Source organism: Corvus moneduloides, chromosome 6, assembly GCF_009650955.1.
Source record: "Corvus moneduloides isolate bCorMon1 chromosome 6, bCorMon1.pri, whole genome shotgun sequence".
Taxonomy (NCBI): Eukaryota; Metazoa; Chordata; class Aves; order Passeriformes; family Corvidae; genus Corvus; species Corvus moneduloides.
In genome coordinates, this window is record NC_045481.1 from 17143290 (window position 1) to 17169866 (window position 26577).

The 26577-nt window shown below is 36.3% G+C and overlaps 1 protein-coding gene across 1 annotated transcript in view; it reads left to right on the top strand.

The window, feature by feature from the left end:
* EFCAB11 (EF-hand calcium binding domain 11) overlaps nt 1–26577 on the top strand; it is a 56612-nt gene that overhangs the window by 1782 nt on the left and 28253 nt on the right. Inside the window, 3 exon segments of the mRNA XM_032111707.1 lie at nt 6270–6357; nt 6360–6386; nt 7753–7843. Coding sequence (XP_031967598.1) covers nt 6270–6357; nt 6360–6386; nt 7753–7843 — 206 coding nt within the window.

Sequence of the window (26577 nt, forward strand, 5' to 3'; positions counted from 1 at the left end):
CAGAAATACCTACAGATCCTGAAAGTAATTTTCTAATCTGCAGGTATTTATTAAAAAAAAATCAAACTCCTGCCTTTTCTGCTGAAGACTGCGATGAGCAGAAGGATGTATTGTATTTCATATGTGTACAAGACATATGAAGTACATGACTTACTGAGCTTGTTACTGGTTTTTATTAGTGGTAAGTTCAATTTCTTTATTTCAGTGGTTTCAGTAAATGTGAAACTGCTGCATGTCCCAATAATAAACATGTATTATCAAAAATATATCTGGTTTTAGTTTCAAGTAATAATTAGACATTTTTAGCCATGACTTCTCAAATGTAGATCTACAGCTTCACAAAAATCTTAAGAAAGATGAAGAGAAATACTGTGTTCCCACACTCACAGGAAAATACAGAATAAATTGTATAGCTTGATGTAGTTTTGGAAGTCATATTTTTACTCAAGTAAGTACAAGTGAATTAAAAAAGAGTGTGAAGAACACAAAAGATTTCAGAATAAACACAGTGTGTCTGTGAGTCCTTCTCATGGCATTTCAATAAATGAGACCAATCTACTATAAAGTGTATATATAAAGTGTAGAAGTGATGAATCATATTTCTTCTCCAGCTTGTGCAATCTTCTTCCCAAGGACCACTTGGGACTAATTATTATTATTTTTTTCATTAAGTACGTATTTTACAAAAATTGTCTTGACAAGGTCGTAAACAAAATTGTGTCTATGATAATTTGGAGTAAAACCCACAAAAATATTTTAGTAAACTATGAAAGTGGTAATTTCTGATACATTTCAGCTGTGGGTAAACATTTTCTCAATGAACTATGGCCAGATCTAAAAATGCTTAAGGCTTCTAACATGAGTCCTAACTGCTGAATTACGAATCTGAAAATGCTCAGCTTCTTCCTTATTTATCTTCTCCTAGCTATTTTTACCATTTAAAAATTAAGTGTTCTGTCAAATTCCCTGGATGTTTCTTCCAGCAGGAGTACTCAAAACATGCTTAAGGCATTTAAACAAGAGCAGGTTCTGTGCATGAGTCACTGATGGCATCTCCTTGGAAAGAGAGTAGATGTAGAGGACTCCTGGGAAGACAGGCAGTGCAGGTTTAGTTACTTCTTCTTGAAAAGGTGCCAAGTCACACCTGCCGTGGCTTTAGGCAGTACCGTGACCACCTGTTAGACCATTTTGTCTGTGCAGCTGCACAAAAATTAATTAAGAAACCTTTGTTCTAGGGCTGATTCTGTCATCTACTGGTTTTGCTAGCTCCTTAAGTGAGCCTAGTTCCAGCAACTGTTGCCCCTTAGCCAATTATTGCTCATTGTGAAGACCCCTACAAGGTCCCTGGGAAGACAGATACTTTTTTTGGTGGCTTTTGCTAGCGTGCATTAGGTAAGCTTTGTGGCACAGCCACGTGTTTTGCTTTTGCTGATGACGAGGTCCTGTGTATGTTCATTTCAACATGTGTGTGGTTTTTAATCTCGTTCTGAGAAACACGCTTTCTCTGTGCACCAGAGAAGAACCAAATGCAGACGTTGCAATTCTAAGAGTTGATTGTTAGGATCCCGTTCTTGAGCATGTTATTGCGTATATTCATTGAAAATTCTCAAAATCCTAGGCTATAGGAACAGCCCTTGTATTTTTTTGGAAACTACTAAGAGCAGCCCTGGCAAGGAGAGTCCTTTCAATTGCTTTTGCAAGATGTAGGGAATAGTGTGCACACATTACTTCTTAAGGTGAAACTGTTTCTTCAACTGCACTACGTACTAACAGATTTTTCAGTAGAAATGGCAATTGCTCAGCATCATCAACTGCAATCAAGCAACTGAATTTTTAGTAAATTGTTGCTGCTTTTTTTTTGGTCGTGTTTGCATTTATTCTGTAAATTAGAAGTAATACTAACTTCACCCACTAGATGTCATGAAGGAACACTTCCTTGGAAAGGGTGAACCCTGAGAATTTGAATCACGTTCCTAGTCCACTTGATTTTTCAAAATAATTTGTTATAACAATGCTATATTATTTTAAAAATATTATTTTAGTGTGGTTATTCATAGAAATTTTGAACTTTACTGTATGTTAATGTTTAAAATTAAGCCTTCTGAGGCAAATAACTGGAAAAAATGAAAACAGAGATTAACCTCATTGTTGAACTGATACTGTATGTATATTTGCATATAAATACTGTCTTTTCTGGGAACTAGCAGCGTTGTAGGAATCATGTCTATGTGACTTATTTTTTCTTTCTTTGACAGTTTGGTTCAGTGATCCTCTTTTCCCTGAAATTGTTTGAAGTGATCTAAAATGCCCTTACATTTCAGCAACCGTTCAGCTAACTAGCTGCTAGCATTTAATGTTTCAAATGAAAAGGGGGCTGCAGGAATTGTAGTCATGAAAATATGTCATTTCCCAAGCTGAGGTTTCCTTCCTGCTACTGTTAAATTTAGATCTAACCAAAAGCACTCTCTGCACTGTTCCTGGGAGGCCAGGCCCCCAACGTCCAGCATTTTCCTTGACCCAATGCTGTACCTTCACAGGAAAGCAACAGTAGGTCGACAGCTGCTGCTGAACAAGATGCCAACAGCAGGACACCCTGGCATCCAGAGTAGAGGAGGGCAGTCTGAGCTCAAGGCTTCTTCCAGCTGCTCTCCTGGCACATCTTATCAAAGCTTTCTAAACAGGACTCCCTGGTCTGTTTATATACCTGACACGGTCATGGGGAAAGTGCTGCAGGCCAGGTGGAACATAAAGCCTTAGCTTAACTTCTTGCACCGTGTTTGGCTTGTCCCTTCTCCAGAATGGAGTAAGCTTAGGTTGCTCTGGAATCTGCTTCTGTGTGTCTCCTCTCAGGTGGTTGTCTCAGTGCTGCAGTTATGTGCAGTCTTGTACTCTGATAACACAAATGTAAGAATTTAGACTCATAAGCACTCAGTCATGTCAAAAAACTATATAAATATAGCTCAAAGTGGACCCCTCGGCTTTACTTTGCTATATACTCGCACTCTGTTCCTTATATTGTTCCAAGATGTTTTGCAGGGATCTCTTGGTCACCTCCTAAATCAGTTCTGAAAAATCTTTTTTTTAATTGCTTTCATCATGTAATTTAGCTTATTGCTTTTGTATTACTAATGAATCTTGGTAATACACTAACATTAGTGAATCTTGGAAATCTGCTAATCAACATGTGTCACTGCAGTGTTCCTGTCTGATAAAGTTGTGAGGTAAGAACCTGTTGAAAGACACTAAAGGAAATATATTGTACATAAAATAAGACGGGCTTCAGAAAAACTGTAGAAGCATAAATGATGCAAATATTTTTTGCATTTCCTCCTCATTTTTTTATTCTCTTTTTATTGAAGTTTTTATTTTAGGCAGATTTACCAAATTAATTTTGATCCAGCTAGTCTTCAGTAAATATGGTTTCCAATTGGAATATTAGAACAGAAATTTCTTTCACTGTTTAGAGGAAATAACAGATGTGGGTGCTGATGCTCCAGAAGTTAGATTTGAATATTACAGTTCCTTTGTGTATAAAGAACTCAAATTTGTATAAAGTTAAGCATATTTGTTTAGACATACTGATTTTGAGATTTGGATATTGATTAGGACTCTGTTAGGACTACATATATACATCTATTTTTGGATAAAAAAGGTGGGTTTATTTCAATTAGAATAAAATATTTTCTTACTTAAATACCGAAGATGCTACTGTTGTATAGTATGTACAAATCACGAAGCTGGTGAAGGGTCTGGAGAGTCAGTCATATGAGGACCATCTGAGGGAACTGGGGTTGTTTAGCCTGGAGAAGAGGAAGCTCAGGAAAGACCTTATCACTCTCTACAACCACCTGAAAGGAGGTTGTAGCCAGGTGAGAGTCAGTCTCTTCTCCCAACAACAAGCAAGAGTCCAAGAGGAAATGGCCTCAAGTTGCACCAGAGGAGGTTTAGATGGGATATTAGGAAAAATTCCTTCACCGGAAGGTCTATCAAGCATTGGCACAGGCTGCCTAGGGAGGTGATGATGATCCTGGAGGTATTTAACGTACAGGTAGATGTGGTACTTAGGGCCATGGTTTAGTGGTGAACATGGCAGTGCTGGGTTAACGGTTGGACTAAATGATCTTAGGAGTCTTTTCCAACCTAAATGATGCTTTGATTCTGTAAATGAGCTGATCATGGCTATTAAAGAGATTTCATTTCGTTTTGTAATACTTTTAGTGCTTCTGTGTTACATTTAGCTTGAACTTATTCTTGCCACTCAAAGTGGTATTTCTTAATAGCAACATTATACTGATTAATGGCATGAAGGAAAGTATTTAGTAATTTTTTAGTGTTCAAGTTGGTAAGCGAATGAAAATTTCTATGAGTTTTGTGGTAATGATACACTATTAACTTGGGAAAATACTGGAGTCTTACACCATAATTCAATAAATAAGCTTCTCATTTATATAGTTTCTGCTTGGGTTTTGTTGTCCTTTGACCTTACCAACTACACCCAAACTTTCTGTTTGTGGGGTCACTGTGGCAGTCTTATTGGATAAATTATTCTTACAAAAAATGAAGTTGCAAAAAGCTGAGGTTGCTTTTATCGATAAATTCCCTCTTCCCTTTTGCTACATGGCTCCACAGGTATTTGTATCAATATATTTGGAAGGCGTTATGGAAGCTGATTCTGTTTATTCTAGTGTTGATGCTAGAACACATGCTTGTTAAGCCACACCCTTACTTGTAAATCTTTAATTTTGGCAAGAGATACAATATAAAGATTGTTTGGTTTGGTTTTTTTTTCCAAGAGAAAAACCACATGAATATCTGAACCAAAAATAGTGAACTAAGATACAAAGATAGATGATGGATTTGTTAATGCCTAAAGGCTTTTATAATTTTTAAGATGTCCTTTTTGTGTGTTGACATAGCTTTACAGCCTGTTCTAGTAGCGCATGAGTCGGCAGCTCTCAAGATCAATGAATAGGTGGGACTCTATTATAGGAGTCGTTCTATAAAAGGAAAATTGTGTACTATAATTTTCTGGGCTCTTATGTTACTCTGAAAGAGAAGGAATAAATGGATGGAAAGCTTATACTGCTTTTTATCATTTCACTTCCATAGTTATCCAATTGAATGGAAAGCTGCTCATGCAGGCAAGTTCAGCATGTTTGGGCAACCTCTGTTATTACAGAAATGGTGCATGCACAGAACCTAGCAGTTGAAAGCAGCAAGACTGTGTAATCCTGGAAACTGAGAGGGTAATAGTTCTTAATATATGATTTTCCAAGAAGAATAAGCAAATAGGCACTGGAAATCTGTACACTTGTACACAGATTTTAATTGAGACAGCAGGTGGAGCTGAAGGAGTTGTGCTTTCGAACCAGTGCAGAAAGAAGAGGGTATGAATGAATCAAAGGAAAAAGAAGTGCAGAGCATTTGTTATTTTATTGGATGGAGGAAAGATTCCTGTAAGATACAGTCATCTTGCCTTCTCAAGAAAACTAATTTGTTTAAAATGAAAATAAGTCATATATCAGAAATTATGGAAAAAGAGTATTCATCTGTGTTTAAATATTGAGCTGAAGTGGGATCCCTTTTCCAAAAAAACATGCATCTGCAGAATTTTTGTATCAGGAATTTTGCATGTTTTATGAAGAGGCCTCAACTTTTGGGGGTCAGATTTTTGTTTCTTAATTTTTATGTTTTACTTTGATTTTAGAAAAAATGGTCAATTAAGAACTGACAAACAAGATTTACATTTTAATTTCTTCCATTTTCTCTTTATTAGAGAGGTACAATAAATGTACAAGTAAAGACTTTCGTATAGCGTACAGAAGGAATAACCAATTCAGTTTTACACTCAATTTTATTGTGAGTTTCACAGGAATCTACAGCTGAGGTTATACATTATTTCAGACTTTGGTTCTGGGAATGATGCCAGATAGATTGTTTATGCAGTATGGATCTTTATCCATGGCATGCAAATGCTATTGGCTTAGAAAAGTCCAGGTTTCTCTCCAGTGTAAAGAAACGTAAGATGGCAGGTAACAAGAAAAAAATAGAGGTAAACAGAAGCATTATGCCCAAGTATAGAAAATCTGTGAGAAAAATTAAACCATATTGAAATGTTTTCATGATTATGCTCTAACTTTGAAGATTAATATTTCAGTTTTCTTTTTATTTATATAATTAGAACTATTCATAATTAGTAGACCATAGTCATACATATTTTTAAGGAGAAAAATGAAACTGGCTTTTTTTTCCAGGGAGATTTATTTATATTTTACATTTTTCTAGGTCCATTATTTGAAAAGTTTTTAAATCTCATGAGTGCAAAGAAGGTTGCACAGTTAAACAGTAATGGAACAAGTAAATATTTACAGCTCTTGATACGCAACGTAAGGATTTTTTCTTAATATTTGGAATATTAAATTCTGAAACAATTAAGCAAAACAGAACACCTGAAGGAAATAAAAAGATGAGGTATCCTGGATGCAGCAAAGTCAAATAAAGCCATACTAGACTAATAAAGACAGCGATGATGTTACTATAAATAAAGTCAGGGTCAGTGGACTGCGGCGTTCTAGACTGTAGCTCTGTCTGCAGTAGTAGGAGCTCCTCCAACTGTTAAAGGAAATCTCTGGCCATTCACCCCACTTATTTGCTGTTACTGCCTCTCATCATGTCTCTATGACTCATATTTCTCCACTCATTTATGCCACAGCTTTTACCAATTTCCTTGGTTGTGGCTATAGATCTTTTTTACTTCTCATGACAGACCAAGGAAAGGAAACCAAAGCAAAAAGGGTGGTTTTTTTCTCATTCTTGTTGGGAAATAGGTGTGGAGATTGTTTCTCATTCATGTTAAACAGCAGAGGATGTCCCGTTACCAAACTGAAAAAAGGAAAACTTTGTCAGGAACTTCTGGGCTGATGGACTTTCAGATCCTCTGCCTTTTTCTTCCTCATCTCAGACAGGTCTATGGTCCTTGAAAAGAGGGAAAGTGAAACATATGGCAGATCAGATGTTGGGATGATCTGATAAGCATGCATTCAGCTTTTTGCCATGAACTAAAAGTAGCTTTTGAAGTGTTATTTTTAGTGAGTTATTTCAAAGGGCTTAACTGTTTCAAGCACTGTGCTTTTGTTTGTCTTGCTGTCTGCTGCATACAATCTACAGTAGCCCTGTTTGAGATGCTTTATTTTCCAGATGAATCTGGAAGTGAATTCATAACATAAGTGATTGATCAGCTGGTACTCCTCTGATATAATGCATTCAGCAGGATTAAACTGAGCTAATAATTTGAATAAGTGGATTGTAACATTCATGAAAAAAAAATTTGAAACACCATGTTCAAAGTACCTAAGTTGTCAATGAAAAGGGTAGATTTTAAAAGTAATTTTGCATATCTTATAGTGTATATTTTCAAAGCTTTGCAAATTTGAAATTTTCAATTTGTTTGTTCAGTTTTTCAAAATACCTACTTTTAAAATGAAAAATGAGAGAGTCGTAGATGTTGTAGGTGCATTACTTTTGAACAGTGTTCACAGTGGCAAAAAGGAATAGTCAGTATAAAATCTTTTTTTAGACTGTTCATCTTTCTGTTGTACCCTTTCTAAAACATTTTGCAAAAGCAGTAACTTAGAGTGTATCATCATTTCAGAACGGGGAATTGATTGGCTTACATGCAAACATTGTATTAAGTAGTTTTTAAAAATACCATAATTTATATTATTTTTCTCTTGCCTAATCTTGATCTAAGAGAGAGAGGATTTTTGACTTTTGAAGACTTCAAGAGAGCTTTCAATTCTGTTTCTCCTAAGTTATCTGAAAAAATCGTGTTTGAAGCCATCAGGTAAGATTAACAAATTGATCCATATTCCTGGATAGTAGTCTTTTTGTTGTTTCAGTTAATTGAAATTATTAGATTTTATCATGCAGCTGAAGATAAAAGCTTCAGCACCATTACAGTTTCAGTGCCTTTATTAATAAAGATTATACACAAATTAATGTGTAAATAATGTAATAATTAATATAAATTCTGTAAATAGGATTTATAAAAATAATAACTAAATAATACATATTAACAGGTACAGAAACTAATTTTTTGCCTGTACTGTTTCTTAAGAAGATTAAAACTATTTGCTTTCACATTTTCCTCCTCTAATCAGGAAATCCATATTCAAGAGCTGTCTTGAAAAAATTTAGTTAAACGGTAGTGCATATTACAAGGTAGTAGTGGTGAGATTTCTTGCAAGGTGAGATTGGCTCAGAAGTATGGATGTTGAGCTTTTTTAGGGAAACAGAGCTAAGAGTTTTGTCCTAAGTTGATCTGTACAATTGGATTAAGACTGTATGAAAAGAAAGCCATAAGAAATATTTTGGACATAGGTATTTGTCAGAAGCTTCGTGTATTTGTGACACAGAATCTGTATTACGATAGATTTCTGTAAGAAACAAAGCATATTTATTTTTCATATTTGTATATGTGTTTCTTGTTCTTCCCTGTTTTTACCACAGAGATCAAAATTAAATTTTGGGACTGAACTTAATTTTAAAATACTTTTTATGTTAGGTAAAATAATGTACAATACATATAAGATCTTTAGAATTTTTAAATGTGAAGACTAATTAAATGTGAGTTCTAAAATTATGTGTGTATTAACAATCAATACAGCACACAGGGATCAGGTCTGTAGAGCAAGAAGTTTATGATGGGGACCCAATATTTGTTTTGAGGGGGTTACTTGGTCTAATTCTAGTCTGGCCAACAGACTGAATGATCCCTAGAAGTTGGAGTCCTTTGTGTGCATGCCGGGAGCATGTCCTTCGGTTTAATTTCATCTGGAAGAAGTGCAGTTTGTATACTGGGAGCACTGTGATGTTCCCCATAGTACAGTCAGTGATGAAGACTGGGGAATTCCACTGAAAAAAGCATTCCAAGTCTAAAGTAAAAGATATGTAAATATTGAGACAAGGGTGGAAAAGCTTAATTTGTATATTTCAGAGGTCTCTGATATTGTTAAATGAAAAGGGATTTCTATGTTTATTTATAAAATTTTCTCTTTGGTGGAAATGCTGTCTTCAAACCTTGTCAGCTACTGGTTCCTTTAATTTGGAATGCATTATTGCATGCATTATTTTCTTATACTTTAAGTAAAATGTTGCAGAATAAGCGAAGTCTGTGTCTAGTGTCACAAAGGCAGGAACGGAAGGGAAGTAGGAAGAAAGTTCAAGGCACATTCATAGTACTTCTCTTCTCTGCTTACCACACGGAGCAGGGAATTTTCTGCTATGGAGTGTAATTCTCAACATATTTTGAGATGTAAAATTGAAAACAAGTGTATTCAAGCTGTGCAGAACACAAGGAAGGAATGAAGAATGAAGGGCCCCACCAGAGTCATTTAGTTTTCAGAGAAAGTAGACTTGATTTTTAGGTATGCAAAATGCTCCTAATAAAGGGCATCCATACATGTTGGACTAATTTTAAAGAACTTCAGGCTTGAAAATGGAATTCTTTTATTTATCATTCATATATATGCATTATTAATATAAAAATAACTTTAAAATGAGCAAGATAATATAGCAAGAAGGAATAATGGACTATTCTAGATTTTTCTTTTAACCTACCTATAAACAGCTGTTATGCTCAAAATCTTTATATGGCTACAAAGGAGACCCACCTGATACTTAAAAGCCAATATTTATCTTTACTATATACTAAAATATTATTAATTTAATAAGAGAATTATTTTTAGTACAGATTTAATAATTGAAAAAAAAAGAAAGAAAAAAACACTATGCAGCAAAATGTCTCAATGCAGCTAATTATGTTATGCATCTCCTAATAATGTACCCCTTTCTGTGTAGTTACTCTCAATCTTCCTCTGTCCCTCTCAGTCCTGAGGCTGATAGGTTCAGGACAGGCATGGTGGAGTGAATTACCGTTATCCCAACTTCTTCACCAGAAGGAGTGTAATATTAATGCTTTCTTCTCTCTCTAGCATCTACTTTGGGTCATTTAAATATGTTTGCCCACCCAGTTTACACCTTCTTTCTTCTTAGGTCTGCAAGCCCACATTGCATCCTAATAACTGGATATGGCACATATTTCAGGTGTTTGTTCCTTGCTCTGTCACCTATAAAAATACTTTTGTCCAGCTCCTGTGTCTTTATATCTTTAACTGATCATAAGTGAGTTTTTAGTCTTGGTCCTTCAGTGTTAGCCTGTGCCCTGTATCTTAACATCCCATGCCTTTTCTACTCCATGCCATGTCTTTACATCTGCTGTCATGCCAGGCCTGTATTTCTCTACATAAATGTATCATTTTACACAGAAGAAATTCCTGTTACTACTGTCTGTGTAAAGCTGTGTTTATCCTGTATAAAGTTAAGGAGAACAAATAGCCACGTGGTACTTGAAAGAACAGTTAAAGCACGTAAAATCTCCAGGGCAGGTCAAACAAATTCAGACAAAGCCTGATAAGCCTCAGTCCTTGCAAACTCACTACAGAGTTTGTGGCCGGTTATTAGCAGTGGCTGTGCTGAAATTACTGAAATCTCTTGAGAACCATATCTAATATAATCTCATACTGATAAAATAATATTTAATGTAGATGTTCTTTCTCCTCAGGGGTTGTTTCCTTACAAATGTCAGTATTGTACTGCACACAGCTATTGCTAAAGTTCGGAGAATGTGGGCAAGTTTTCAGTTTATGTTTGATTGTATTAATTGACTGTAATCTTGCCTTAACAGTAGAGTAATATTTATTGTTTCTGATCTAATATTGCAGTCATATTGAACAAAATGATCAAGGGTTTATTATGCACCTGGTGTGCATCTAATTAGAATGCCATTGTACCATAAAAACTCAACATTCTTGACACAGGAGTAGCAGAAGTGCCTGCTAAGGTAAATGGTGTGATGATATGTTCTTTCATGGTGAGGTTCTCTGTAATGGGTAGCACACAGAAGAATTGCTTTATACTAGTGCTGCTGATCTTCATGTAGCTGCATGTATATGAAGTATGTCAAGTCCTTTGCAATAATAATTTGTGATAAATGGCCGTCTGTAAGTGAACATGTTGTCTTTTAAAATGGGATTCAGATTCTTAAAAAACTATTTTAAAAAACTGTTCTCCTTTTTTGTTATGAATATGAATGACATATTTGAATTACACAATATTATTAGTTACAGATGCTGAAAAAATATTTGTCCTAGCTGTAACATTTGCTCAGAAAAATAGTTTATTTTTATGCTAAAGCCTCAGAGCATGATAATGGAAGTAGTGACAGAAGTAAGCAGAAAACCAACCACGTGTATGTGGATGAATCTATAAACGATGAAAAATGTCTTAAAAACCAAAAGTGGACAGAAAAGTCTCATACAGTTTTTAAAGCTAGCAAGCATAACTCAGATCTTAAGGAAGAAAAGGAGGCACTCATGATCTGCTTTTTATGCTACTGTGCCTTTAGATTGATAGTATCACACAGTAGAGGTATATTAGTATTTTTGTATGTATTGGTACTTTCCATACGAAAAATGACCTAATTGTCTCATATTTCTTTCATGTAATTATCTAGTAATGAGAAAATAACCTGTTTTTTAGAGCCACCCCATGGAAGAAATCTTATGCTCTTTTATGCAAGTTTGATTTATGGACGTGTACTGCAGAGCACAGTGAATATGAGACATTCATCTTCCTATGGCTAGTTGCTATGGAAACGTAGTACACAGTACAATGTCATTCCAGCTCTGGTGATGCCTGCAGTAGTTTATCCCTTTGTTGCTCTTGTTTCTTAAGCAACTGTCTTGCAGCCTTTCATATTATCACACTTCATCACCTATACTAGTCTTTTTTCTTATCTCTTGAGGACCATATCTAATAGAAAAGATCCATTTTTTGTCTACCTGTGCATGTCAGAGTGTTTATTTTTTTTTTCAGTCATGGGTTAAAAGCTTGTCCCATGCCCACAAATAATATACCATTGCCCTAACATTGGTAAAAGAAGATGCAAACCAGATTGCACATCAGAATGTAAGGGGCCCGTTTCAGCATCTTTATTTACCATTTCCTGTCAGGGACTAGAGTTAAGAACGATTTTCTCTAACCAGTATCCCACCCAAGGAAGACAGAAAGGAAAATTAATCAGACTTTCCTATCTGTCCTTAGCTGGTATTTCTGAAGTGGACAAAAATCCAACAGCTGTCTTAAAGTACCCACTCTGTCTCACCCTTGTGAGGGAGGAATTGGGGAAGAAAAAGGAGATCCTCATACTTTATCTAAAAAAATACTAAGGGTGTTATGGGGAACAAGAGTCAAGTTGAATGTTTTTTATATTGAGAGGCTGTACCCTAAGACAAGTTCTTTTTCAAGGCAGTACCTGTTTCGTAATTCATTGCACAGGGAACCAACACATTGATTAAGGGTGCATGTGTCCCAGGTTCTGCGTAAGTGGGTTGATACTTTGCCAGAAAACATTATGAGCTAACGCCTAAAGATAGGTATGTCTTTTGGGTGGTAGTAGTAGTACTAATGAGTTTTGTTTTGCTTTTCCTATCTCTATCTCTGTTGCCAATTCTGTCATCCAGTTACTTAACAGCATACTTTGCTGTTTGTGGTGGGTTGACCCCAGCCAGTGACTCACTGACTGCCCCCACAATGGGGCAGGGGAGAGAATCAGAAGAGCCAGAGCAGGAAAACTCGTGGGTTGTGATGAGGACACTTTAACAAGTGAAGCAAAGCTGCGCATGCAAGCAAAGCGGAATACAGAATTTATTCACTCCTTCTCATCAGCAGACAGATGTTAGCTGCTTCCTGGAAAGCAGCACAGCTAATAGTCACTTGGGAAGATAAACTCCTTAACCGCAAACTTCCCTTCCTTCCTTGTCCGTTCCCCAGACTTTTAGTGCTAAGTACAATGTCAAAGAATCATAGAATCGTTTAGGATGGAAGGAACCTTTAAGGATCATCTAGTCCAACTCCCCTGCCATAGGCAGGGACACCTTCTACTAGACCAGGCTGATCGGAGCCTTCAGCATTTCCAGGTGTGGGACATCCACAACTTCTCTGAGCAACCTGTTCCAGTGCCTCACAACCCTCACTGTAAAAATTCTTCCTTGCAGCAGATCTAAATCTACCCTCTCTTATTTTAAAACTATCGCCCCTATCCTGTCACTACAGGCCTTGGTGAAAATATCTGTCTTTCTTGTAAGGCCCCTTTATATATTGCAGGGCTGCAAAATGTTCTCCCTGGAGCCTTTTCTGGGCTGAATGGCCCCAACTCTTTCAGCCTTTTTTTTATTGCAACAATAATGATACTATAAGTGACTTTACAGCCTGAGCAATGAATTTCATATGGTAGGGAACATCCCTTTGGTCAGTTTGAGTAAGCTGTCCCAGCCGTATCCATACCCACCTCCAGCCTACTCACTAGGGGGTCAGAGTGGAAAAAATGAAAACCTGGAGGGTGTGCTAGCAACTGCTCAGCAGTATCCAAAACACATGTATGTTATCAATACTGTTCTAGTCACAGATCCAAAAGACAGAACCACTTATACAACTATGAAGAAAATTCAGTCCATCCCAGCCAGGCCTGTACATTAGTGCAAATTCAAATTATTCATTAGTTCTAACATTTTTCTTGTAAAAAACATCGCTAGCTTAAATCCTGCAGGAACTGGGCATACTGTTCCTATGGAGCAGCAAGCTTTTATAAACCTATGTCACACCCAGTGAAAGCATGGATCTTTTACTATAGATAAATCTGACACCAAATCATCCTAACAAAAATTTAAAATGGAATTTTTAGTGGCTATAACTCAAGTCTATCTGTTATCCCAACCATACAGAAAATTAATTTAAAAATCTGAACTTTTTTGCTTGTCGCTTTTTCTGAAGATGATTTTGCATAAGCACAGGTATGGTTTTTCTTAGGTTTGAAAGCAAAATGTAGCAGGCGAGTGTTATACAATGTGCCACGCACATTTATTCCTTCTAAATAGTTCAACATACATTTTATAATTTGGGCAAAATTACTACATGAAATAAATATTTCAATATTTTGAGTTAGTAATTTAAGTTCATATTTAAATTAAAAATTTGTGCTTTTTCTGTTTTTGAGGGTAGGTCCAAACAAGTATTTAAAATTATGTTAGCAAATTTAAATGAGTCACTGGTTCCTACCTCTTAGTTATCACTCCTGCCTTTCACACTGACCTTCTTTCATTGGTCCTTGAGGTTCAGAGTAAATTGTTTTAGCAGAGACCATTCATATTTAACATGAATCCCTTAAATTTTGTATTGCTGCAAGTAGGGATATGCATGTGGTCAGTTGCCATAATACATTCATGGTAATAAAACTTACTAAAATATGCTAATGCCATGGTAAGTGCTTAGCTGGTCATATCCTCAGGATACTTCTTTCAACCTATTTTCTTTCAGATGGGATAAAACTGTAACATATAATAAAACTATTAGGATATGGCAGCTATAAAATAGACATCAAAGATGAGGGGTTTTTTTATTATGGTTAACATCTGTGGTAATAACAATACACCTGCCAACAGGCCTCAAAGGTGAATCAGTTCTTTTAGCAATAGCTTGTATTTGTTCAGTTAGGTGATGTCTTTAGGGGACTACCCACACAGATGTTGATGATTTTTTAATTGCATGGGATGATAGAAACTGGAAAAAAAGACTGACCCAACCAAATTTATTTCAAATAAACCATTAGATGCCATTAGATGACAAAAATTCATGTTCATTTTCATCCAAAGCTGAACCTTTACCCTGAAGGGAAAATTATTACTTAAGCTCTTTCAGAGCATACATTTTGTTAAAAGCAGATTTTTCTCCAGAATTAAGAACAGAAGATTTATTTTCAAAATAAACAGCATCTTCTTTCTGTTTGTGATGTATGCTGATAGACTAAAAATCTGATGTGTTTGGATTTGTTTTGCTGTAATCAATAGAATAGGATAGAGTAATTCAGTTGAAAGGGACCGACAGTTTTCTTATCGTCAGACTGCCTGACCAGTTCAGGGCTGGCCAAAACTTAAAGCATTGTTGTTAAGAGCTTTGGCCAAATGTTTCTTAGACACTGACATGCTTAATGCATTGATCACCTCTCTAGGAAGCCCATTGCAGGGTTTGACCACCCTCTTGGTAAAGAATGCCCAGTCTAATTGTCCCCTGATGGAGCTTTGAACCATTCAAATGTCCTGTCACTGCATCACAAGGAGAAGAGGTCAGCACCTCCCTCTCCATTTCCCCTCCTCAGAGAGCAATGAGGTCATCCCTTAGCCTCCTTTTCTCCAAATCAGACAAGCCCAAAGTCTTTAGCTGCTCCTTACAGGACATTCCTTCCAGCTTTTTTGTCCTCCTCTGGACACATTCAAGAATCTTCACATCATTCTAAATTGTGAGGCCCAGAGCTGCACCCAGTTCTTGAGGTGAGGCCACACCACAGCTGAGTACAGTGTGATAACCATCTCTACTGACCAGCTGCTTGTGCTGGGTTTGATGCACCCCAGGACCGAGTTCACCCTCCTGGCTGCCTGGGCACACAGCTGACTCACACTGAGCTGCTGCCAGCCAGCACCCCCAGATCCCTCTCTGTGGGGCAGATCTCCTGCCACTCCTCTCCCAGGCTGTACTAGTGCCTGGCTCTACTCTGTCCTAGTGCAGAATTCGGCATTTTGATGTGTCAAATTTCCACCCATTAGTCATTGTCAAAAGTCCCAATCTATGTAGATCCCTCTGCACTGTCTTCTGTTCCTCAAGAGAGTCAACAGTACCTCCCAGTTTGGTATAATCAGTAAACCTGCTAATGGTGCATTCAACTCCTGCATTCAGATCATTGATGAATATGTTGAACAGACCTGGTCCTAGAATTGAACCTGGGGCACACCACTGGTCACCAGGCACCAGCCAGATGCAGCCCCATCCACTACAACCCTTCAAGCTCAGCCCTTCAGCCGCTTCTTCACCCAGTACACCATGAAACTTTTCATCCCATAGCTGGACAACTCGCCTGGAAGGAAGCTGTGAGGGACAGTGTAAAAGGCCATAACAAAATCCAGGAAAAACTACATTTACTACCTCCCCTTCATCCACTAGGTGGGTGACCATATCGTAGAGGCACATCAAATTGTTTGAACAAGACTGTCTCTCTGTGGACTTGCACTGACTGTGCCTGATGTTTGCGGTATTCTTTACACACTTTTCAGTGTCACCCAGTATAATGATCTCAATAATTTTTCCAGGAACTGAGGTTAGACTAACTGCAGTTTCCTGCATCTTTCCTCACAGCCTTTTTATAGATTGGCATAACACTGGTTAGCATTCAGTCAGCAGGAATCTCCCCAGACTACCAAGACCCTTAGCAGATGACAGAGTGGGATCCTGCCATAACATCTGCTCGTTCCTTTAGAACTCTGGGATCAGGCCCCATGTACTGGTGAACATTGAGCTGGTACAGCTCATCCCTTACAATTTTCGTGTCCGCAGATGGAAAGTCACTGTTCCCACACTCATGGTCGTCCGACTCAAGGGTCTGAGCAGCCCAAGGTCTACCTGTGTTATTAATGACTGAGGCAAAAACCAACATAGAATACAGTTGAATAATATAGTATAAATAGTATGAATAATAGAAATAGAAGTAACTTCTTTGCAAAGTCTAGGGTCCCTTTATAGTAGGAAAAAAACATGACAAAAATAAAAATGAGCCAGTCTGTGGCATGATAAAAGAACTGTCATGTCAAATAGTTAAGCAATTTTCTTTGGATTTAGATTTTTTCTCTTCTCTTGCAGTCTGTGCTGCATTTTGAGAAAACGAATCAGCATCAGAAATACAACACAATTAAAAGGGGATATTGTAACACTACATCCTAACAAAACTTAAACTAAGACGTAGTTTAAAAAATACCTGATGACAGCACTTTTTTTAACAAGACAAACTATGTTATTATTTAATTTAATAAATTTAAGTGGCAACATGTATTCTTTATAGCACAGCTGCAGTGTCCCTTCTTTAGTATTTTGTTTAAATTAAGGATGTTATTAATGCATTTAAATGATGTATGTTCTCTTAGTAATCTGCATATTTGTGAATTGAACAAAGTTTATTAAAGCATTACTGTTTCAACTTTACAAGAATTTCTTGTGAGAAATCTTGTGAGAAAAGAATCTTGTGGGATTTTTAAGTGTCTTCTTACAAGGATTGTAGAATATTAGGTGTCCACTTCCTGATACCTGTGGAGCTTACAGGCTGGTTTCAATGAGATCTGAGATCAAAGAAATAATTTGACTTCTGCAAGTTTTATTAAAGTAGGTGAACAAAGGAGAGAGAGATGCTGCAAGTGCCTCAACAGAGGAAAGGGATGTCATATGAGTTAATAAGTAAGGCAGCACAGAGTCTGCACGGAAGCACGGAAGACCGACTGTGGAGAAGCTTCCGACAAAGATTTCATCAGACTCTAAAGTTAGTGAGTCATAACATACAAATATACAAGAAATCAGGAATTGTTAGTTCAACTATTCCCAGAATTGTTTGGTATGATCTATAACTTTATATTCTTTTCTTGTAATATTTCCCTCAGAAGTTTGAAAAGCATAATGCCATAAAATCTGAAAGTTTAGGACAATATCTGAATTTTAAAAATGTATCCACTGATTTTTTGTTCCAAATCTCTTATACCTTATGCAAATTCTCTTAAAATAAACTTATTGTCCAGAGAAGGTTCCCTTTTAATTATGGATTCCTAGAAAAAACGAGATTACATTTACTCTTGAGCAAATACTGCATCTAGTGTTTTGGTACATTGATGATACTACAGAAGAGGAGTCAGTACACCATGATGCACCATGACAAGAGGCAATGTGTACACATTGTGTTGGGGAAAATTCTGGCTTAATGTGAGAAAAAAAATCTTCTTTGTTGAGAATAGCCCCACTCTAGATTTCCTTCTCTCAGATGGGGCCAGAAATTGTGTCTTCAGATTTCTTCAGTGTGTTTGTACACTGCAGTCATTGTAGGAAAGATACAAATTCACACTAAATTCTCTATTCCTTTGCAAAAAAGATCTTTCATGGCAATTTCTCACTCTATTGGTCTTTTGTTTCTAATATCTTAAAATTTTTTAATTCTTCATCCCATCCCACCCCCTCCCTATGAATTCACAACTATTTTTTACCATATTTATTTATTTGTCCATTTTGGCTATTAACTAGGAATAGGGAAAAAACTTGTTAGAGAGTAAAGTGCTCCATAATTATTCTTTATTTGGAACATCTGATGATGCCCACTGTGATAGGTGGGTAATAGGGGAGGAAATCACTTACTCATCAGATACCCTGTTGTTATTGCTATGTTGCTGTTGAAAAACATTCTTTTTCCCTAGTTTTTCAAAATTCCATTTCAATCAGGAACTGTCCTTGTTCAGGTTCTGTATCCTAGAATTGAACAACAGCTGAAATGGTATTCTCTGCATGGACCCTTCTAAATCAATTATTTTTATTTATTTTCAGACCCTGCCAATGCTGTTGAAGGTTGACATTTCCAATTCTATTGTCACATGATATGGCATGGGAATAACCTGATGTGGTCTCATCACTTACATTTGGATCCAGATACATATTAACAAGACAAAATGAGCCTTTTGTAAAAATCTGATGTACCACCAATGCTGTAGGTCCTCTGTCAGGACTACTAGGCCTGACATAATCTTTCTAATCTTGATATGGCATATGCTGTGTATATACTGTATGAGTATTGTAGGTGTATTCCTGCATTCTATACCTGTGTTTAACAAACTCTGAATGTTGACAAATTCATTCAACAAATTGGATCTGTTTTTTTTCTCTTTCAGGATGTTTTCCCATAAGATAATTATCCAGTACTAATAGCCTTAGACCTTTAAGGCACATTGCTGATATCCAAACTGTTGGTTAGCTTAGATGCAGAGATCCCCCTCTTTTTTTCCTTCTCCAGTTCCAACTTGCTGCTACCTAGAATTCACCAAGACTTCCTTGATACATAGGGTTATGGGTTTTATCCATTGTGGAGTCTCTTATACCAGTTGAAGTGTTTTCTTTACAGAATTTGGTTATAAGAATTACAGAGTAATTGGTTTGGGAAATTTAAACCAATTTCAAGAAAACCAAGGTTTTACTTGTCATGTTTCAGTCGATTATTTGATTGACTGCCTGTTGAAAGCCTTGTCAGAATTATGTAAGTAAAAGGCATTAGAATAAGTGTGCACTGTTCAAGCAGTAGAGAACAATCCTGGGGTTGCTCAGACACATGCAGAGGTCATATTTCTTACACTCAAAAATGCATACGGAGACAAATTCAGCTCTTACTATCAAGACAACCCAACATTTCATATTGCCAAATGGCCTGCAGAAACAGGTAAAGAAATTACTTCAAGTTCTTCATGATTTGAAGTCTTATTTCCAAGCTATTTATGAGTCTTGCTGAAAGCAAGCCAATTCCCATGCTCAGAATGCAGTTTTGCTGTTGAGAAAGCAATCAATGATCTCTGTAATTTAACTAGTAAGTACATTTACCAAAGCAAAATAATGATTTTTTTGTAACTACCTTGTATTAAGGATTTTTATTTTTTATTTTTAGTATATTCTTAGTCAGTCTGTCTACTGTGTTTATGTGTGTGTCTTTTTCCCCTGATTATAAACTCCTAGTACTGTTAATCTCTTTTGGAATCAAATAATTCTAGGAAATGAGCAAATTAACAGCCCTTGTTTTCTTGTCAGATAGCTTTGATTTGTCTTGTCTACTGCAACTAACTGTGTGTCTTGCTTAATCTAATAAATACTAAGCTGTTTGTCTTACACATCTAAATCACAAACTTGGCAGCAAATCTCTTCTTCTTTCTATTGGTTTTTATCTGCTGGGTTTTTCTCCCCTGAGTAACATCAATATGGTATATGCACTACAATGCCAAATGCAATATTAATTCTTTACCTAAGTTAGGGAATGTAATTACATAGTGTCATTGTCTTCTGCTTAAGCATAAATATATGTAGTACACTGTGACTAGAATTTTCGATCATGAGTGTTATTCCCATTTAAGGACCTAATAGATTTTTTAATATTAATTTTATAGTGAGAAATAATCATTTTGAAAAAAAAAGTAGCATTTTAGTGTAATTTTAAAGGGCATGTTATGTTTTATTTGAAAGAAAGGGAACATCTACTCTTTGTTCTTTTCCTCCTGGCTTCTTATGTTGGAAGGTTATTACATTCTTCAGACAAACATTTTCATGCCGACAAACTGTGCTTCATAAACACTTCAAATGGAGTCATGTCTGGAGTCATCTAGTAAAATGGTCCGTAAGGAGTCAAAGATGCATTTCAATAGCAAGACTGTAATTAACTCATTTCTTCTCTGGCCCTCACCTTAGCATTCTTTTTTCGAAAGATTTATCTTAGTAAATGTGTGTTATGCTTGTTTCAAATACGTACATAGCACAGTCATACTGTTTTACAGACTCATTCCTCTGTTTCTTGTGTTTAAAATCCTGTTTGGGACTGCAGTATTTTCACCATCAGCCCTTTCTCATAGTGAATTTCCTTTTGCTTTTGCTTATGTCCATCATTTAGAAGAGAGTAAACAATAGTCATACTTCACATCATATATGCCTACAGTTAACTCATGGGGGTATGGATTTTAGTGACTAGTTTCTGAAGTCAAGTGACTAATATTATCAGTGCTCAAAGATCATTGATTTCCCCTGAGCAGTGTCCATAGTTAGACTTTAATGGGTTTGGAAAACGCTGTTCTTACATGTTAACTGCTCTTCATAGTAATGGCTTGTAATAGTGGACATTTTTGTATTTTATCTTGCTTTATACTTTCACTTTTAGGAGTGGAATACCTATACAGAAGCTGAAAATCACTTCTTCCTATTCTTTTGTTAATTTAGTTTTTGGTAACGACAAATGCTAATTTAAGTCCAGAACTCAGTAATTAATGTCAATGAATATGGTGACAATGCCATAAAACTTTATCTAAAGGTTTTTATGAAACTTGATTAGGATTTTTTCACTGGCATGAATTGAAATGATGTTATCTTGCTGAACTGAGTGCATAATGAAGCCTACAGAGGCACATAGATACATTTATTGCTTATTTAGTGAATACATATATACATATACAATACATATATTTCATTTTCAAATCTTCATGAACTTTCAATGTAATGAGATACCATATACAGCCTCCTAGTCTCATGTGATCTCCTTCATAGTCTTATGACTTGATAACTGTCATGGTTTAATCCCAGCTGGAAACTAAGTACCTCACAGCCGCTTGGCCACTCCACCCCCAGCTGGGATGTGAATCAGGTTGAGATAAGAACAGTTTGATTATTGAAACAAATTAAATTAATTATAATAATAATAGAAAGGAGAAAGAGAGACATAACACCAGAGAGGAACAAGTGATGCTCCATACCACTGCTCACCACCCACTGAGTGACGCCAAGCCCGTTCCCCACCAACGATTGGTCCCTTCCGGCCGATCCCCCCAGTTTATGTACAGGGCGTGATGCTCTATGGTATGGAATATCTCTTTAGCCAGTTCAGGACCCCTGTCCTGGCCATGCTCTCTCCCAGCTTCTTGTGCACCTGCTCAATGTCAGAGCACAGGAAACTGAAAAGTCCATGACTTAGGGCAAGCACTGCACAGCAACAACTGAAACATCAGTGTGATATCAACAGAATTCTCATACTGAATCCAAAACACAGCCCTGTACCAGATACTAGGAAAAAAATTATCTCTGCCAAAACCAGGACAATAGTATAAGGCCTTTTAGATGTTACAGAAAATATTATCTATGATTACAGCTTTAACAGGGAATCATGAAGCATTCTTGATAGTTTTTAGGTTCATTTAGATTAAGTAGGTTTAAACTTCTGAAAATTCAGGAAAATCCAGTATGATAGAAGATGTCCAGCCACATCCAGCGGTGATTTACCTTTGGTGACCAGAGGGATGTGGGACCTTTGACTTGGCTGGCTTGTTTGCTGAGGCTGGTGCTGCTAAACCATGTTCACATATGAATGTTATCATGTATTAGAGAAAATCTTAGGAGAAATTGTTGCACCGATGGAATTTTTTACTCCCTTCTTCCTAAGGCCTTTTAATGTTTTAATGTTTCTTAGTCCCAGGAAGACATGTATGAAGGGGAACAAAATTTTTTGAATAAATAGAAAAACTCATTTGAGATGAAGTTCCATGCCAAAGAATAAAGCTTTCTTCTTTGTGCCAAAAGAGTGATTCAAGATTGACATATCATGTAACTGCAATTTATTAAAGATCTTGTGCATTGCCTGTGGATGGTGCCGTTTGGCATACTTTCACAGAGGGGTACAGAGTACTTTTGTCAGTGCTTGAATATGGTATTGATTTAAGAGGTCAATCTTTATTGTATAATTCAGTGCCAAGTTAAGGGCAAAGTTAAAAGCCTTGTGAAGGGACTGTGTATGTGCTGACATGTAGAAGAAAGACTTAAGAGCAGGTAGCTGGAGTGAATTACAACATGCTGTCTGCTCTGGAGTAGGGAAGCACCTCGGCTTTTCATTCTATGTGGTGGTTTTTGATCAATACTAACTCTATTTTTTCTTTCACTGTATACAATTCTGGTTTTCTAGGGAAGTAATTCTAAGGTGTTCACACTTTCTGCCTATCCTGCCTTAATTATTTTTAACACGTTGTCCAGTTTCAACCAAACTAGAGACAAATAGAAGCTAAACCTTCCTAAGTTTCTATAATTCAGCAACATATATTGTTTTCCAGCTGAGGCAGAAGTTCAGTCTGAGAAATGGAAGCAAATTATCTGTTAAGCCTGTATTTACTCATTTCTTGCATATGTATAATTTTTAAACATACCTAAAGCTTCAATCAACTATGGCATGTAGTGTCTCTTACTGAGCCAAACAAGGAAAAAGAAAAGGGTGAGAAGCATAAAGGGAACCAGAAATATTGTAAAGTGAGAAGTCACTGAGGAATCAGGTTATTGAGGTAGCTAGCTGAAGCAAGTCTGTGGAAGGCTAGATTCATTATTTCTCTACTCATTAAACAACTTGTTTCTGCTCCTCTAAGTATTTTTTTTTCTAGAAGAGAAAATTGGATTGATGCTGACAGCATCTGTTATTGGCAAGGCTAATTCCTTAGGACCTTATTAACCCCTTTCTACCCTGCTATAACCCTGAGTGGCTTTTTGAAGAGAATTTATTAAAATGTTCCATGACTCTGAAAGAAAGTTACAGGAGACTGAAGGATGGCAGGTGATTGAATTTCTTTCATATTCTGTAATAGTTTATGGCCAAGTTCTTTTCAATTTTTAGTGTTAATATGAATGCTTGAAAGTAGACACCTGTGATGTCTCTATAGGAAGTCTTAACAGTCTTCCAGAGAAAGCTTACTGAAGTTAACCTGTTTGCTATTCTGTGTATCTTACAAGAAACATACAGTACCAAAGTCTTCTGTTTCCTAGTGAATGAAGCAATTGGTTCATCCAAAACATCCTGCATTTTAACTCCTACATTTGCTCCTGTGTCTTAACTACATCAGATTTACTCTCCTCTCTACCTCCAAGTCCCTGTTATATTTATGAAACAAGATCCATCTTGAGTACTAGCTTATGGTGTCTTCTACCCTTTCTGCAGGTCTATTTTTGAAGGTTTTTCTCTTTTTTTGTAGTCTTGACTTTGTGTCCAAGTTAACAGATACCTTTCTTCATACAGAATATTTTGTATATAATCTTTCTTTTTTAATCAAATTGAGATAAAAATCAAAGAAATACCATCAACACTGAGTATTAAAACTATATTGGCTATTTAGGAATTATTTTTAAAATTCTGTGGGTATTCTTAGGCAAGTTACTCTGAACAAGGTGTGAAAAAATGTGGAAATAACAGCAGGATGGAATGGGATAAAATATTGGAAAAGAATGACACAAATAGGAAGTAGAATGTGTTCAAAGATAAATGAATATATCCTAATGTTATGCATGTTGCTTAGCAACAGGCAGTAAAAGTGTGGATGAACAAGTGAGTACTAAAAGTAATTAAAGGAAAAAGGCATGTGCATGGCGTGTTATGGATAATAACCAGAAATACAAAAAAGATGAGAAAAGCAAAGATGGAGAAAAAAACAGATTTAAAGAATGTGGAGAGAAATACTGAAACTTTTTTTATTCTTTGTAGACAGATTTTTTCCCTGTAACATTAGCTAGGAAAAAAATATGCAGCAACTTCCTCTGTAATAATGCCTCACTATGATATAGCTTACTCTAAGGAAAACTAAATATGAAAATGTGAATTGAGTATAAAAAAAAGTAAAACACTCCCACAAAATAATAAATGGAAAATACAATAAAAGTTTATTTGGCAACATAGAATTATCACAGAGTTTTAATTACTTCAGTTACTTAGAAAATGAGCATTTGAAATAATACCATTCTTTTTTAGCAAGAATCCAATTTGGCTATCTTTGAATTGCTTCTCCAAAGAGTGTGTCCATGTCTTTTCTTCTAAAGCCTTATTTTCTAATGCTTAGACAAAATATCTATAGTACAGTTGTGCACTTAACTGTCTTCAAATATGGTTAAGAATTTTTTATAAAAAATCTAGAGAATATTAGCCTTTTTTCTTCTCTTTAGACATTAGTTGAAGATAGAGTATTTTATAATCAAAGGTAGAATAAGATATAGTTCTGGAGAGTGTGATCAGTAGAAAATTCTTAAATACCTTATTAGTATATAGTACTTCTCATCAGCACATCACAAAGCTCTTTGTATAAGAGAGCGTGTCATTCTTTCATTTCATAGAAGTAAAATGTGGTGATCTCATGGTAAAACATCTGTCGTGTTTTAAGTGTTCGTTAGATGAAAAAAGTGTTTTCTTTTGCTTTGTTTTTTCTCTTCACTCTTGTTTGCAGTTTTGGAAGGTATAGGAATGTTGTGCTATGAACGTTGAAACAAAATTTCTCTGTATTTAAGGATCATAAAAGGTCTTTGAGTTGGGAGCTAGCTTTCAGCTTTCCTGAATACAGTAAGAGAATGGCCAAATGTCAGCACTGACATAGATGAGGCAGGGTTGTAAATAATAATTTTTATAGAAAACTTGGTGCAGTTGGAATAACTGAAGGTTTTCAGACATGACAGCTTTTACTGAGGTCAGAAAGCCAAGCCTTTCTTTATCAGTCTTGTGTATAAATTCAGTCTTTATCTGAATTTGTGCCAGAATTCATCAGTTGTAAATGAGTATCTAGTTACTTGGGCCGAGGTACCAAACCTTGGCCATCTCACACTCATATTGTTGCCAAGAGAAAATAGCAAGCAGAAAACTATTCTACCATAATGACTGTCTAGTTTGGATTTGGCTTTTGATCTTGACTCTTCAATCTTTCTTTAAATCTTGTACAAATATATATTCCAATTGTAGGCCTGTGTGTAGACAAGTCAGTGATGCACTCTTGACTGAGATCCATGGATTTTAACAGCTGCACTGGTACTTCAGCATATGCACAAGAACCAATTGGTTAACAAATACTGCTCCGAACTGGGCATTAAGAAACACAGGCAAGATTCCATTTTCACAGGTACACAATAAAGTATACAAACCTTTGGCTTAGATTTAAGGTAAAAATTCTGTAAACTATTAGTTCTATAGAGTTGATAAGAGGAATTTAGACTTAAAGCACTTCCAAATCTTCATATTCTCTTTCATTTTACTTGCTTGGTAATATATATATGTATTTTAATAGTAAAAATCTTTTCAAAAGTAACAAACTACTTGTTGTAGAAACAAAGTTCTAACCTGAGAAGAAAGAGATTCTTTAAAAATCTGTTTGTTAAAGCAGACATAGCCGTGTGCTTTGCTTAGAGGGAATAATCAATCTTGTGGTAGTTGCAGCTAATAAAAATCCTGACCAAAGAGAGAAGAAGTATAACTGTGATGCTTCAGGGTCCACTCCTGGACCCATGTGATGACTAATTTTTCTGCTGTTGAATAGGAAAGTAGCCAGTGAAGTGTTGGGTTTTGAATGTGAACCCAATTTTACATTACTCCCAGAGGGTGATTTCAGTACAGTATTATCCTAAAAAATTCTACCATGTACATGGTATACCAGGCTGCAAGGGACCTCAAGGATCATCTGGTCCAAACTTTATTGGCAAAAGCACGGTCTAGGTAACATCTTCCAACACCCTGTCTGGATCTTTTAAGTGTCCATCACTGGGAAATCCACCACTTCCTTGGGAAGATTATTCCAAGGGCTGATTTTCCTCATTGTGCAAGAATTTCCTTTTGGGACCAGTTGGAATCTCCTTAGGAGTAACTTGTACCCATCACCCGTCATCTTTTCTATGTGACTCCTTGTAAAAAGGGAGTCTCCATCTTGTTTGCAGCCATCCTCTATATACTGGAACATGGTAATAAGGTCTCCTCTAAGCCTTCTTTTCTCAAGGCTGAGCAAACCCAGTTATCTCAGCCTTTCCTCATGTGGCCAGCTGTTCCAGGAGCAGAAGGCAAGTAATTATGTTCTTACTGCTTTTAGA